Source organism: Leucopleurus acutus (genome assembly GCF_964270905.1).
Source record: "Leucopleurus acutus genome assembly, chromosome: 6".
In the NCBI taxonomy this organism is placed as follows: domain Eukaryota; kingdom Metazoa; phylum Chordata; class Mammalia; order Artiodactyla; family Delphinidae; genus Leucopleurus; species Leucopleurus acutus.
Window position 1 is genome coordinate 59,629,432 of NC_139149.1, and position 16,210 is coordinate 59,645,641.

General features: G+C 43.6%; 1 protein-coding gene across 2 annotated transcripts; it reads left to right on the forward strand.

The window, feature by feature from the left end:
* Positions 1–4,337: 4,337 nt before the first annotated feature.
* On the forward strand, positions 4,338–15,652 carry CDCA7 (cell division cycle associated 7; the record flags this gene model as incomplete). Of its 2 annotated transcripts, XM_082841042.1 has the most annotated exons (10): positions 4,338–4,358; positions 7,098–7,223; positions 7,642–7,878; positions 10,477–10,713; positions 11,021–11,098; positions 12,130–12,336; positions 12,969–13,106; positions 13,971–14,120; positions 14,527–14,663; positions 15,622–15,652. In XM_082841042.1, 10 exons carry the CDS (start codon positions 4,338–4,340, stop codon positions 15,650–15,652), a joined length of 1,362 nt encoding a protein of 453 aa, XP_082697168.1. The 2 variants fall into 2 exon arrangements, with proteins under 2 accessions (XP_082697168.1, XP_082697169.1); XM_082841043.1 differs by lacking the exon at positions 7,642–7,878.
* Positions 15,653–16,210: the final 558 nt, after the last annotated feature.

Consider the following 16,210-nt stretch of genomic DNA (forward strand, 5'->3'; position numbering starts at 1 on the left):
CAGGTTTGTATTCATGGTTCCATATTCCATTCTCGCATCAGGTGTCAGATGTCAGCAAACTGACCTACTTAAAATGGTGTTGACGTATGATTAAAAGCAAACATACCAATATGGTTTGGAGGGGTAGGATTTGTGGATCTGACTGAGCCAGGGTGGTCATGGGCTGGGCCCTCCTGCAGAGTGGCTTCTGGCTGCAGAAGGGTAACTTAGACCTTTTGGGTTTCTTGCCTTTGTGCATCCTGAAAGCAGGCGTGGGGTGCGGTGGGGTGGGGGTGGGGCGTGGGAGTGGGGGTGGGGGGAGGGGGCGTGTAGATCGATAATTAGGGGGTTATTTAAAATAAGTCACCTGACAGACTGCAACCTGCCTGTATCCACAAATACAATGACAACTCTCCCCAGTCCTTTGTTCCTGGGTGTGTGGCAGCTATTGAAGGTCTCTTGTTTACAGAGCAGCTTGGGTTCCAGTTACATTGCCTGAAAGAAGGAAAGGTGTGTGGGACTAGAGCAGCACACCTACTGGGACATTAGCTTTGTTTTGAAATCCATCTAAAAGTGATAACATGTTGGTAATTGTTGCATTCTTTGTCCTAAAACCAAACATCTAGAGGTCAAGGTTGACTTCAGCTCACCTTGTTATTAGTGCTCAGAACCTCAGGGTCAAGTATCATACTTAATAATAAGAAATGGAATTCTCTGTGCAAAGTGAATAAAAGCTATGGGACAGCACACAACCACCCTGAAAGTTCATAATAGCCTGAGGAGTTCAAAGCTCTTTAACAGGAGACTGGTATTTTAGAATGTTTTACAGATTTAACATTCCTCCTACAATCATTCTGGCTAGTAATAAGTAGTTACTGAGTATGTGCTGTATTTATAGCCCTCATACCAGATCCTGTCTGTGTATGTCAGGTGTGTGCTTATGAAATGTCAGGTATGTACCTATTACCTTTGCTCTGGCCTGCGCCCTCATCTCTGCACACTGAATTTCCATTCTTACTCATTTTGTGTCTTTTGTTCAAAATGAACATATTTACCCGTATATGATTAACATAGTGACATAAAACCTTTATGAGATGGCTAAAATTACAAGACTAACTCGTATTCCAATTTATAGGACCCTATAAAGGGACCGCATATTTAACACTACAATATATATCTTGACTGACGTAACGAATGTTTCAAAATTAAAGTTTTTTATCATAAAATGTTTCAGATACAAAAAAATCCCACAGAAAGTGAAAATATAAAAAACACTTATGTATCTACCACTCACATTTAACATTTTGCCATATTTGTTTCATACATTGAAGACCTGACCCTCCCCTCCTTCCTCCATCTTTCCCTCCTCAGAGTTAACCTGTATCCTATTCCAACTGCACGTCTTTATATACTTTCACAACTTATGTATGTTTTGTGTTTAAAATTTGCATAAGGGGTATACTTTACAGAAGTGTTTGCAATCTGCTTTTCCATTCAACTTTAAGATTTACTTACATTGATGCAAGCAAGCTATGCCATTCCTTTGAACACTTCAAATTCTATTGTATGAATACACCACTGTTCATGTCTCCATTTCCCTTCTGAGGGCCATTTAGGTTGTTGGCAATATTTTACTACGATACACAAATCCTACTGTGAATGAACCATCCACTCCTCTGGTCTGGTTAGCTCTACCTTCAAAATAATACATCTTAAAATCTGACCACTTCCCCCCATCCCACGATCACCCTAGTCCAAGCCATCATTTTTTCCTCCAGGGGCTCGTGTCTCACTCTTGCCCCCCTTTAGTTTATAGTTCACACAGCCCATGGAGTCTGATTGGGTCTTGTCTTCATCAGAATCCTTCCTATCATACCTGATATAAAATCCAAACCTCTTCCTATGGCCAGGGAAGCCCCATGTGATCTGTCCGCTCACCCTCTCTTTCCCTAGCTTTCTGTAGTCCAGTATGGTCCTTTACTGGGCTTCTGTTCACTCTGCCTGATACCAGCACTTCCTTCATCTTCCTATGGCTTCCTCCCTTATTTTTATTCAGGTTCCTGATCAGATAACACCTCCTTTCCTGTTTCTATTTTTTTTTTTTCTGTTTCTATTTTCTGAATTGGTACCTCTTTCATTTCCTATCCGTCTATCCTACTTTTTCCTTCTTGGAAGTTATCACACCTGAAATTATCTTATTGTTTACTTCCAGTCCTCCACTAGAATGTTAACTTCCTGGGCTTTATGTCCCAGTTCTCAGAATAGTGCCTGGTGTCATGGGTGTTGGCAAGCCTCAGCTGAACGAATAAAGGAGAGAGCATCAGTACAAGACTCATAATGTACCTTCTCCAGGACAGTATCTTGGAAACTTTGTTGATGGTGAAGCACAATAAGAAGTACGCGTTTTATACAGCATACACACAGACAGGCACAAGCGCTTCAGGAAACAATACTCACACTACTCTTATTTTTAAAATTCTATTTCAAAAAGAAAGAAGAAAATACGCTAGTTGCCACCCACTAAATTGATTTCACAATTTGCCAATGGGTTCTAACTTGCAGCATGAAAAACTTTGTTTTAGGGTATATATCTGGAAGTGGTTTTGCTAAATATTCCTGAATTGCACTCCCAAGTGAAACATTTACACTAATAACATAATTTCAGGGATTTCCTCATATCCTTACCAACACCTGGTCTTAACAGGCTTTAAATTTTTGGCCAGTCTGAGTGAAACTGTATCTCTGTTTTAATTTGCATTTTCCTGATTACTGAAAAGACTAATAGACCAGTGATCTTAACCTTAAAAAATATGTAAACTATATTCTGGTGCCCCAGCAAGACTAATACTTTTCTTATCAGAAGAAATAGGCAAAGTGAGTTAATCTTCCCCTACTTTATGTAGTTTAACAATTCCAAAATCTCACATGTTTAATTTTAGTGGCACAAGATTGTATTCCCAAGGACACAGTACTAACGACAATTTTAGTTCATTCACCATTCATGCAGTCGTTTATTTACTCAACAAATATTTATTGAGGGCTCGCTACTGCCAGCAATTTCGCCAGACAGACCAACAAACTCTCCTGGCGCCTACCTTCCAGACCCTGAGCTCTTTGTTCCTCGCTCCGTGGCAGAGTGACCATGGATCAGGCGTGTAGTAGAAAGGCTCGAAAACTCCGATCAAGTCCTTAACGATTCTTTCAATCCACGTTCTCGTGCATCGATTATTCACAAGTTTTTGTATTCAATATACCCGGAGAGGAACGCAGTGTGTTCACGCATGCTCTCTCCCTGCAAAGGAATATTCCCAAGAGAAGTTTTGAAGGAGAAAGCGAATGCTTCATTTAAAGCACTTGTTTTAAACGTAAGATTATAATTAAGGTCTTTTAAAGCAACACAATTTATTTAACTTTTTCTTCTAAAAGCAACTTTTTCCCCTGTTCTCTACAAAAAAAATTTTTTTAAGCCTCACACTGTATTTCGTCGTAATGTCAGGTTCGTTTCAAAGGGCAATGAAAAATCTCAGGCTCATTCTGACTTAGGTAATTCTAAATTTGGACGAAGAACGTTAACTCCAAACCACATTAATACAGTCTTTAGCTTCCATTCTTCTATAATTTCTAGACTTTATTATCCCATAGATGAGTCTTAACTAACAGTAGCCCTTTCTCATTTCAAAACCACAAGTCTTATATAAAACAACTTCCCGTGCTTTCTGGAAAGAAAGATCAGGCTTTAACTCATTTTATTGCTTCAGATAATGGTGCGGTTACCAGATAAGAGGTGCTACATCTAGGGGCAGTGCCTGGGCTGATAAACGGTGGAGTTCGTGCTTGGTTCTTTGATTTTTATTTTATATAACGTAAACCGCACACCGCAGGGAAAGTGCTAAATGCTGAGGCCGGCGCAGCTCTCCACGACTCCCATCTCCACTTTCCTCTCCCAGCCCCGGAATTCATGCAAATCAGCCTGCTAACCCCGGGGCAATACGACCCATTTTCGCGCCATTCGCTCGGGACCGTGCAGCTACGTAAAGAGGAGTGGTCCTGGAGCTCCTAAGGCACCACAGTTCCAAGGAGGATTTTAGGGGACTGCACGGCTATCACAGGACTTCAGGGTACCTGGGGGGACCGCTTTTTTTCCGGGGCCGAGTGGGTCTCTCGCGCGGGTGGACCGTTACCATAGCTGGCAGGACCTGCGCCCCAACGCGGGAAAGCCTGCCGCGCCCCGCCCCTCCGGCCCGGGCTCTGAGCGCCCCGCCCGCCGGCCCGCGCTGCTTGAGCTCCGGCTCCTGCGTGGTGGGACGGAGGCGCGCGCGGCTTCTCAGCTCTCAGCGCTCAGAGCGCCAGCCGCCAGCATGGACGCTCGCCGCGTGCCGGTGAGGCTGGACGGGCGAAGGCGCGGGATGGGCGCGGTGGGTGTTGGGCACGGGCGGACCCCCTCCAACTCCGCGGCGGAGTGCCCTTATCAACTGGTGGCCGTCCTGGGCGGCGCCCGTTGAGCCAAGTCCCTGATGTTGTGCACTTGCGGGTAGTTCGGGGACTAGGGGTTGCCCCCGACGGGCGTGTGCACCCGGCGCGCGGGCGGTCCGGAGATTTGAGAGCTTTGCAGGATGGTTGGCAGCCCCGGGGAGCTCGAGGCCACGTGCGCCCGAGGTGCACGTGCGCTGGGGGCTGGCCGGGGGGGCCCATTGTGGCCGCTGTACGCGGACCTGCCCGCGGGGCGCGGAGGGGAACGCCGCCCTGCAGCCTCCAGGCCCTTTCCCGCGCGCAGCCCCGCGCGTACTGGGGGTCCTTGCGCGCGCTTCCCGCCCGCTTTTGCATCAACCATGCCGGCAGGCGCTTGTAACCTCTGAGGGTTTGGAGTTTGGAGTTTAAAGGTCTTGCAAATCGGTCTCTTTAGAACTTGGGTTATGCACACTTGAGGGGGCATTTCTAGTCCCAGGCGGTGATTTAGTGCAGCCGAAGGACTTGGTCTGAACGGTTCGCCGACCGTTTGCTCATTTCCCACTCCCCTCCCCACCCCCCAACCATCCTCTCAGCAGCAGGACGTAGCCCTGATGGAACGTTACTTTCTGCTCTAACGGAAACCGGAACGGAGGGTCTGCCCCAGAAGAGGTTAGAGGGTGGGGGTTGGGTGAAAAGGAAGAGAGTGACACGCTTAAAATAAATATGGGTAAGGGGCCCACGTGGGAAGGCTGGGATTCCCTGGGGGTGGGTGGGAGAGGGCGTGTTGGGGGCGTGGTTTCAGAGACAGCTCTCCTGAATGGACCTGGGCATTGGCTTTCGGCATGAAGAAAGACGTGTAGCTGGACTTGGACTGTGACGTGCCTGGGTTCAAATTTGGGCCATCGTGGGACTTGAATAGTTCCTTTCACCGCTCTGAGCCTCAGTTTCCACCTTTGTTGCAAGGAATTAATGTGAAAGCATACTTAGTGCCTGGCACAAAAAAACACCTATTAAGTGGTGTTAGTTATTACCTATCTGCCAAGAAAGTCCATCTCAACCATGATCATTTGCCTTGCTTCTTTCTAGGTCTTTTCCTCCAGGTATACATTTGCCTGATAACTAACTCTTGGCATGTGGTGACTAGTTAAAGCTCAGCAGGAATTTCCCTGCGAGCTTCCAATAGAATGCCTCCCTTGAGGCTGTCTTGGGCGTCTGACTGCTGGCAGGTATACTGATGAGTGAATGGTGATAATTCCTGCAGTAGTGCAAGGAGCTTTGCTGTTTTAGGAGACTGCAGACTCCTTGCAACCCTGTGATCTTGAGCAATCTGTTTCACCTCCTTGGAGCCTGTAATTTGCTCATCTGGAAAATGGGGAGTTTCTGAGATCTCCTTTAATAGGTAGTACCTCTACCTATTATCACATTTGCCTGCCTTTCTAAAAGGACAAAAGACTAAAACTTCCTAAGATGATTGAATGGAGTCTGTTGAGGAGTACTGGGTGGTTGGGTCCCATGATCATGAAAATAATTTTATTTGCAAGAGAAATGCATAATGTTAAGTATAGAAGGAAGGTCAGAATGTTCTGTTCACCCGACACCGCACATCTTGGCATTATTTTTGTGGGACCCCTAGCAGAGCTTGCCTTTTCAAAAGTTTTCAGTGTAAGGAGTCACTTCTGTTACTCCATGGCTATACTTCAGAAGAGAAAAATATAGGAACTACTAATAAAACATTTAAGAAATCTCATTAAATATTAAGAAATGGTAGAAACTGCCATCTTTTTACATGAGATTGATGCCAGTTGCATGTTCTGATGAGCAGTGCCAGGCTATTCAGTGTTCATGAATGAAGGCTGCATTTTCATATCCACAGGCCATTTGTGTCTTATGAAAGGACTTCTGAAAACTTAAGACTTGTGCAGCAAGGGGACTGCAGAAAGAGCTGAATGTCTGGCCAGCCTAATAGAGCCCTGAAGTGGAATCAGGCATTCTACCTGGGTTTGGAGGACTGTTTGACCTTTAACTTGGCTCCTGTACATTTGTTCACTGGGTCGATATATTTGATTTGTAAGGACTTGTGCTGAAATCACTCTACCCCTCCTGATTGGCACAGGCCTGTTTGAAAGCCTGCCATCTCGAAGTAGAGGTGCTGCCCAGTTTTTACAGTTTGGGAAATTAGCATCACAGTACAGAGCCCAAAGCTTACATAGAAAGATCTCATTAGCTTGATTTTGGCTGAGGGAGAGAAATCACTACCATTTTGTACTTTTGAAGTACAGTTTAATTTTTTTTTTAAGGGCAAATTTTAGGAGTTTAGCTTTTTTTTTTTTTTTTTTTTTAGGAGTTTAGCTTTTAATGCCTTGGGAGCTCAGTATAATAATGTTAAGAGTTTGGGGCTCTTAAGATGGGTAAAGGGGTAGCTCTACAGATATTTGAATAAATTGATAGTTGTCGTTATAATGTTCCTTCACAGGGATCTCTTTTTAGGATATTACCTGGTTTTGAAAAAATTTTTGTAGCAATTGCAAACCCGCCTTTTTCTGTGTAGGGTATGAGAAGTGGACACATCTCCTCTGTGCTGTTTGAACCTACTCAACTCAAAAATGATATCTTTCGTTAGATTCTGCGGTAAGCAACCCATTTAATAGTGTTGCCATTTCTGTTTGCAGCAAAAGGATCGCAGAGCAAAGAAGAACTTCAAGAAATTCAGATATGTGAAGTTGATTTCCATGGAAACCTCGTCATCCTCTGATGACAGTTGTGACAGCTTTGCTTCTGATAATTTTGCAAACACAGTAAGTGCTGCCTGAGAATAAACAGAATGGAGTCTGCCGTGCTCAAAATGCCTCAAATGCTTTGTGCGTGATTAAAACTGCTTGCTTTTTGCTTACATTTCTATACAGCCGTTATGAAAATACAGTATGCACTGTAATTTCATTTCACTTTTTGCTGTGGTTCTAGGTAGTAATTGTTGGAGGTAGATTAGCTACTTATTCTATCCTTTTGAAATGTCGCCTAACCTAACATGCCTGATGATTTGCCATAACAACTCAGAAATCATTTGTAAACCTCTGAACCATTTTTCTTTGTAACAAAAGCTATTCTCTTGTAGTGCACTTGTAAATGTGATTTGCTCTCTGCACGGTTTATGGAAAATTGGTTCTTGAAAAAGGAAAAAAAATGCACAACCACATTTATTTATTTATTTTACAGAAACCTAAATTCAGGTCAGATATCAGTGAAGAACTGGCAAATGTTTTTTATGAGGACTCTGATAATGAATCTTTCTGCGGCTTTTCAGAAAGTGAGGTGCAAGATGTGTTAGACCATTGTGGATTTTTACAGAAACCAAGGCCAGATGTCACTAACGAACTGGCCAGTATTTTTCATGCCGACTCTGATGATGAATCGTTTTGCGGTTTCTCAGAGAGTGAGATACAAGATGGAATGGTGAGTTTGAGAATTTCACCAATATCAAGAAATAAGGTACCTTTAGAGGCATGACGTACTTGCCTAAAAAGTTTTTTTTTTTCTTAAGATTTTCGTTTTAGTCATGCCAGAAGATTTTGTTGATCTTTTAAAAAGTTTTAAGAGTATTTTCTTCATGTCTTAAAGCAGTTTTTTGCTAATGTAGTTCTCCTTGTAAAGCTTGACCATTTTTGTAGTCTCTGAAAATCTTGGAAACTGGTAAGATAGAACTGGCCCGCCTGCAGATTTCTGTTGCTACAGAAATCCAGCCTAATCAGAGGAAGCACACGTGTCCTCAAGATGAGCTACATTCACATTTAAGTTCAAGTGCCCAGCCCAGGGCCTGACATAGAGTAGGCCTTCAGTAAATGTCGGTTCCTGTAGTGGATCTGTGCCTGCATCCGGAAAGCCTGTGATAACTCCCATGCAGGAGCTTAAGTGCAGGTAATGACAATTAGGGCCCTGCCTGCTTCCACTTTGGCTCCTCTGTTGGCTTTTCCTGTGCATGCTGTCTTACCTTTAGCCTCTGTTGTCCTGCTCAGGACACTGCTGCCGCTGCCGCACCTCGGTCCCACTCTCCCCGAGCATGCTGGTTACTTCTGCACACGTTTTTCTGTTAGCAAGACTTTCTCGACAAACTGTTGATTTGCAGTCAGGTGCGTGCTCTTAGCTCATTCTGCCCTGACACGGGTCCACTGCCTGGGACCGCACTTGAGCGGCACTGACATAAGTGAGGACGCCTGACCAGCGAGTGTTTATCACTGTCTAACTTCACGATAATGTAATATTTCCTCTAAGAGGTGGTGTTGGTCTGAATCAGTATGTATTGGAGTTATTGGCAGGGGCTGATCTGCGAATCTGGATGTCACCCAACATTGTCTGTAGGCCTGAATCATTGCCGGACAATGTTTCAATTCTTTGTAGATGCTATTTGTTGCGATTGATAAAATGCCAATTGATTAAAAGGCTTAAGAACTGATAAAAGTTTTGTCATTTTATATCTTTCAACCCATGCACACTAAAAATATAAGAATAGTACAAAAAGCGGTGGGAATTTTGGAATGTTAAAAAATGAGTCTTCCGTTTCTGGGACTTTATGGGTGGTATTTTTTGCCTCTCTCTTTTTTTTGTTTGTTTTCAGCCATCACCACAGTCATTTTCAGAATATTTTTGTCACCCCAAAAAGAAATGCTGTACCCATCAGCAGTCACTTTGCATCCTTTCCCAATATCCTCAGTTCCTGACAACCGTTAATCTATTTTGTCTCATAGATTTGCCTATCCCGGGCATTTCCTAGAAGTGGAACCCTACAATATGTGGTCTTTTGTGACTGGCTTCTTTCACTTAGCATAATGTTTTCAAAGTTCTTCCCTGTGTCAGTACTTCATATCTTTTTTTTTTTTTTTTTTACTTCGTATCTTTTTATTGCTGAATAATATTCCATTGTGTGAATATACCACATTTTATTTATCCATTCATCAGTTGATGGACGTTTCGGCTGTTGGCACCTTTTGTTAGGACTGATGCTGCTCTGAACATGTGCATACAGGTTTTTGTATGGACGTACACTCTTCAGTAGGAGTAAAATTGCTGAGTCATATAGTCTGGATGGTTAACCTTTTGAGGAACCGCCAGACTGTCTTCCAAAGTGGCGGCACCATTTTACAGTCCTACCAGAGTGGGTGTGTGGGTTCCAGTTTCTCCACATCCTTGCTGTACTTATTGATTTGGTTCTGCTAGTGGGTGGGAAGTGATGTCTTGTGATTCTGATTTGCATTTCCCCAGTGGCTAATTTTCATACATTTTAAATGGTGGAAACACACTACTTTTGGAATCTGAGATTTTAAGAATTTTAGGCTTCCAAAAAGTGGGTAAGAGAAGGAGGTAGTCAGATCTCATAGAGACAGAAAGTAGAATGTGGTTGCCAGGGGTTGAGGGGGAGGCGAGTGGGGAGTAACTGTTTAATGAGTATGGAGTTTCAGTTTGTGAAGATGAAAAAGTTCTGGAGATGGATGGTGGTGATGGTTGCAGAACAATGAATGTATTTAATGTCATTCAACTCTACACTTAAAAATGGTTCCAGTGAAAAATTTTATGTTATGTTATATATTTTGCTAGTTTTTTAAAAAAGTAGTACAGAACATTGAGACATCTTTTAATAAAGTTTAGTATTGCCATAAGCATTGAAATCATATTTATGAGAGCACACATATTTACTCCTAGGGGAATTCTTTTCAAAATGCATAAAGATTCTATTTTTAAAGACATGAAAAAGGGAGCTGGGATTTTCACATTAAAAAAATGGCTCGGAACCACTGGCCTAGGGACTGTGAAGGTGGCTTATAACAATGTGTCTCAGGTAGGCTCCCCGAGTTAAACTATACTCAGGTTGTTGTATTTATTTGTAATTCTTGATTTTGTTACCCAGAGCTGTCAATTAAACTTGACAATTAAAGTGTTCAGTGCAAATGTATTTGCTGCAAGCTCTTTTTGTTCCAAAGGCATATTTTGTAGTCATACTGTTGTAGACTGTGCAACAATCAGCAAGTCATTAATGCCTCACTTGTTCTGATTGACTAGAGGCTGCAGGCAGACCACGCGGGCTGTCGGACCCGCAGTCAGTGCAGAAGTTCCGGACCTCTCCGGGTAGCCATGAAGTTTCCAACTCGAAACACCAGGGGAGCTGCCAACGAGAGAGCAGTGCCCTCCGAACCCTCAGAGAATTCTGTGACCGATTGCAATTCTGATTCAGAAGATGAAAGTGGCATGAATTTTTTGGAGAAAAGGGCTTTAAATATACAGCAGAACAAAGCAATGGTAGGTATCTGACTTTGAATGTATTAGAACTCACCCTTCCTTCCCAGCTTTTCTCTAAGCCACTTGTTGCTTATATCTTTGTCATAAGAATTATTTTCCATGTAGCTCTGAAATTTTCATAACATATGTTTTAAAATGTGTTTCTTTCCCTAAACTAACGTTTCTTTTTTTAATCTATTAAAGTTTTGGTAGATGTATAGGGGAAATCAGAAACTCTTTGAAACGTGCTACTGTGATTTCCGGAATTTACTTGTTTTCAGTAGTTATTCTAAACCAATAACTTCTGTTTACTTTCCTCCCTTTTTAGCTTGCAAAACTAATGTCAGAATTAGAAAGCTTTCCTGGCTCCTTCCCTGGAAGTCGTTCCCTGCCAGGCTCCAGTTCAGTAAGTACAAATCCTTGTTTGTATGGTACTGTTTTGGACAGGTCTGATTTTAAATGGGCAGGTCTGATTTTAAAGTCCAATTTCGTTATTTCATGTGGTCTTGTAGACAGACTTAGAGGTGATAGAGGAAAGCTTCTGACAGATCTCTGGGACCTCTTCCTTGCACCCTGGGCTAGGGGTGCCCCTGTCCCCTGATGCCGAGCTCCTGTGGGGCTCAAACCCCAAGCCCCTCCGTTTTCCTTGGCCACCCACGTGGCACGTGGGGTCCTAGTTCCTGGACCAGAGATCGAACCCGCGCCCCCTGCAGTGGAAGCACGGAGTCTCCACCACTGGACCTCCAGGGAAGTTCCTCAAACCTCTTTTGATTGGTTGTTTCTTTTCCTCCCACCCAAGTAAACCTAAGACCCTCAGGGGTAGGAAATAAAGATCGAAAATGGTTTTTTCTGTATCCCCAGCATTGGCAGATTCCTCCTACATGGTAATGGATGTTTTTAAAATCTGAGAATGAAAAAAAAGAAAGCAAAAACAATTTGTTAACCAAGTCATGGCCTAATGTATGTGATTATATCCTGAGGAAACTAAGCTGGTGCAACTCAGGGGAATCTGGTGTGTCTGGTGTGGTACAAAAGGAAAGATTTCCTTTTCCGCCTCTCCCTGGGCAGGAATAGAACAAGGAAAAGCATACATACATTTCTCTCTTGGGCAGTATAGGAACAGTGAATATGTTTCAGGGCTCAAGAGATGTTGTAGAAAAGGTTTTTTTTTTTGGAGAACGAGATTCTTTCTCGCATCTTTATTGAGTAAAGCATAAATAGATCATCCCTCAGTTTGACAGAAACCAGGTTTGGTGTTAACAAAAGCCAAATTACAATGGCTGTATCATTTCTGGGCTCATTTTCCATGCATTACAGAGAGGCTGAAGGAAATCGGGAAGTGGAGTACTCCTTTTACTTAAAGGACAACCTGGTTCAGGAGAAGGTGCCACTTCTCATTCTGGAATAAACGGGTCCAATCCTCTGTGTTTTGTTCAGCGTCCAAAGACACCCCGAAGGCGCACATTCCCAGGTGTCTCCTGCAGGAGAAACCCTGAGCGGAGAGCTCGTCCTCTCACCAGGTCGAGGTCTCGGGTCCTTGGGTCGCACAGTGCCCCGCCCACGGAGGATGAGGAGGAGGACGAGGAGGAAGAGGATAAGTACATGTTGGTGAGAAAGAGGAAGCCCGTGGCCGGCTACGTGAACGTGAGTTCTCCGCTTTCATGCTTTCTCTTCTGTTTGTCATGTTCTGGTGGCCCAGGGTCATGGACACAGCACGGGAGCACACACCCCCTCAACACCAATGATCCGTATGAAATGTTCTTCTCAAACACTCCAGAACGGTTAAAGTCACATCAGCTTTTTTTTTTTTTTTTTTTTTTTTTTTTTGGCGGTACGGGAGCCTCTCACTGTTGTGGCCTCTCCCGTTGCGGAGCACAGGCTCCAGACGCGCAGGCTCAGCGGCCATGGCTCACGGGCCCAGCCGCTCCGCGGCATGTGGGATCTTCCCGGACTGGGGCACGAACCCGCGTCCCCTGCATCGGCAGGCGGACTCTCAACCCCTGCGCCACCAGGGAAGCCCCATATCAGCTTATTTTGATGGTTCTTGCTAGCAGGCAAGAGGATCAAAATTATCTTGGGCTTTTCTTAATCGTAGGAGTCATTTCCATGATGTTGTCCCATGATCCTTAGTAAACTTAGGATTCTCCCCTTCTCCATAAGCTCTAAGAATGATTTCCAGGTTGAATTCTCTGAAGAAATGACAAAGCGAGTATCTTGAGATTCAGAGCTGGCAAGAGCCAGGAAGGCCACTCTATTCCATGTTTCTCATTATGCAGGAAGATGACATGCCCCGAAGTCGTCGCCCTGGATCCATGGCCCTTCCCCATATAATTCGCCCAGTGGACGAAATCACGGAGGAAGAATTGGACAACATCTGCAGCAACTCTCGAGAGAAGATCTATAACCGTTCATTGGTCAGAGCCTCTAAATGATGTCTGGAAATGTACACGTCTGTGAGAGAGACATTTTGCTAATGTTCTGACAGTCTTAGCATATGGGATGTGTGCCTGTGTGTTTTTTTCATGTAAGAACAGAGAGTTTTGTAGCATCCTTGGGATTTAGCTTTCTTAGTAAGTTTGCAGTAGTAGTAGTTGCTTAGTAAGTCTTTAGTAGCATAAAATCTTTTCTCTTAATTTAGAAATTGATTCATTCAACCTAAGTATCTGTTAACGTGTGTCTACATAGATAGGTGTTGGGGATATGGTTGTGTGGTAAAGATAAACAGATCTTTTTTTTTTTTGCGGTACGCAGGCTGCGGCCTCTCCCATTGCGGAGCACAGGCTCAGCGGCCATGGCTCACGGGCCCAGCCGCTCTGCGGCATGTGGGATCCTCCCGGACCAGGGCACGAACCTGTGTCCCCTGCATCGGCAGGCGGACTCTCAACCACTGTGCCGCCACCAGGGAAGCCCAAACAGATCTTTTCTTGTTGTAGTTTTGATAACATAAGGTATTGCGTCTGCCAGTTGAATGAAATCACCATGCTTGAGATACTTTTCATGTCCTTTTGTATACATGTGTGTATAGATGTGAACTAGGATTCAAAGAGAAAATATGAGACTTTACCCACAAAGAAGGACATTCTTTTTTTTCTCTTTAAATTTTTTTTTGTAGTCAAATTCCTCCTTTTTTTGGCTGTGCGGCTTGCCCTCCGCAGTGAAAGCGTGGAGTCCTAACCACTGGACCGCCAGGGAATTCCCAAAGAAGGACATTCTTTAAGTATTTTGTCTACAGAAAGCAGTGTTTTTGTTTTTGGTTCTTATTTGCTTATTATTTGCAGGGAACGACTTGTCATCAGTGCCGCCAGAAAACTATGGATACCAAGACAAACTGCAGAAACCCAGAGTGCTGGGGCGTTCGAGGCCAGTTCTGCGGGCCCTGCCTTCGAAACCGTTACGGTGAAGAAGTCAGGGATGCTCTGCTAGACCCAGTATGTGCCTCGAAGGGGTGGTCCTGGGGGCTCGAGAGTCTGCCGTGAGCTGATAGGGCCAGAGAGAGATTGAGCCCTTAGTGTCGTGGGACATTCATTTCGGGGAAGACAGATGCATTCAGAGTGTTGGTGGATAGTGGTGAGCCCTTCTGGAGTGCTCCCGACCCGGCCATTCAGGGAAGTCCGTTCCCCACTTAGCCCTGCTAGTGGCTGTGGAACTTTTTCCGTGGGATTTCCTAAGGGAACGTGATGCATGACTAACTGATGTTAACCATGTTACGAGGTTTTTAATAATTAAAAAGATCTGAATGCAATTAATCAGGCCCATCTTAAAGGTTAAACAGGAGTAAATAAGTAAGCGGCGGCGTGAGGTTTAACTTAATGGTGCCTTTTCATGCTTATTCAGAGCTGGCACTGCCCACCGTGTCGCGGGATCTGCAACTGCAGCTTCTGTCGGCAGAGAGACGGGCGGTGTGCAACTGGGGTGCTCGTGTACTTAGCCAAGTACCACGGCTTCGGGAACGTGCATGCTTACTTGAAAAGGTAGGGCTGATTTTTCCCTCTTCCACACCCAAATCTGACATTCATTTTTGTATCTTAATAAAACGGTCGAAGTCAGAAGAGTGGTCTTATGGAGGGCAGGAGGGTGCAGGTATTAACTAGAAAGGGGCACATGGGGAGTCGGGGAGGGTTGGAAACATTTTATATCTTCATCTGGGTGGTGGTGACCCTCGTGGGCATGCGTGTGTAAAATTCAAGCTGTACACTTAAGATGTGTTATAACTTGATAGAAACGTTTAAAAGAGTGAATTAGGCTCTCAGAAAATTATTATTTTTTTAACTTTTTAAAAATTGAAGTATAGTTGATTTACAATGTTGTGTTTCAGGTATACAGCAAAGTAATTCAGTTATACATATATATATATATATATATATTTTTTTCATATTCTTTTCCATTATGGTTTCTTACAAGATACTGAGTTTAGTTCCCTGTGCTATACAGTAGGACCTTGTTGGTTATCTATTGTATATATAGTAGTTTGTATCTGTTAATCCCAGACTTCTGATTTTATCAGCCCCTCAACTCCCTTCCCCTTTGGTAACCATAAGTTTGTTTTCTATGTCTGTCAGTCTGTTTTTGTTTTGTAAATAAGTTTTCATTTGTATCATATTTTAGATTCTGCATATAAGTGATATCATATGGTATTTGTCTTTCTCTCTCTTATTTCACTTAGTATGATAATCTCCAGGTCCATCCCTGTTGGTGCAAATGGCATTAATTCATTCTTTTTAATGGCTGAGTGATATTCCATTGTATATATGTACCGCATCTTCTTTATCCATTCCTCTGTCGATGGACACTTAAGTTGCTTCTATGTCTTGGCTGTTGTAAATAGTGCTGCTATCAACATTGGGGTGCGTGTGTCTCTTGGAATTAGTTTTCAGAAGAGAATTGTTAGGCCGAAAACCATATCCTGACATGTTCCCTCTTCTCTTTCAGTCTAAAACAGGAGTTTGAAATGCAAGCATAATAATTGGAAGATCCACTACCTGCCTTCCACTTCACAAATCTTCCTTGTTTTAAAGTTTTCAATTTTGTCATGTGATTGAAACCCGAGTTTAAGAATTCTGATGATCAGTCTGTCTTATAGGCAAATCAGGTTAACCTCATTAGACATGCACGCGTGTCTGGGCATCACAGGGGTGTAGTGCCAGCTGTACCCTGCCCTCCTGCAGTTTCTCCTTTGCATTTCCCCCCACCCCTCATCCCATGCCATCCCCCTCTTATCTCCAGTGGTTCTCTTCCATCATTTAGTTTCAGAATCCTTTTTAAATGACAATTTTATGAAAGCATGTTTGATTTAATTGGTGTTGAAATAGCCCTGGAATCCACCCATAAAACCAAGCACTTAGAAACGCAGTACTAGTGTTAAGTAACTACATCTCTTGATTTCCAGAGACTAGCCCTCTAACTTGCTTACGTGAAAACACTGGGTCTGATTTAGTGTTCGCTGACATTTTTAACAGAATCAAGGCACAAAAGTCTTAAAACCGTGTGGAACAATTAGGTGATTGTTGGCAAGTGGAAT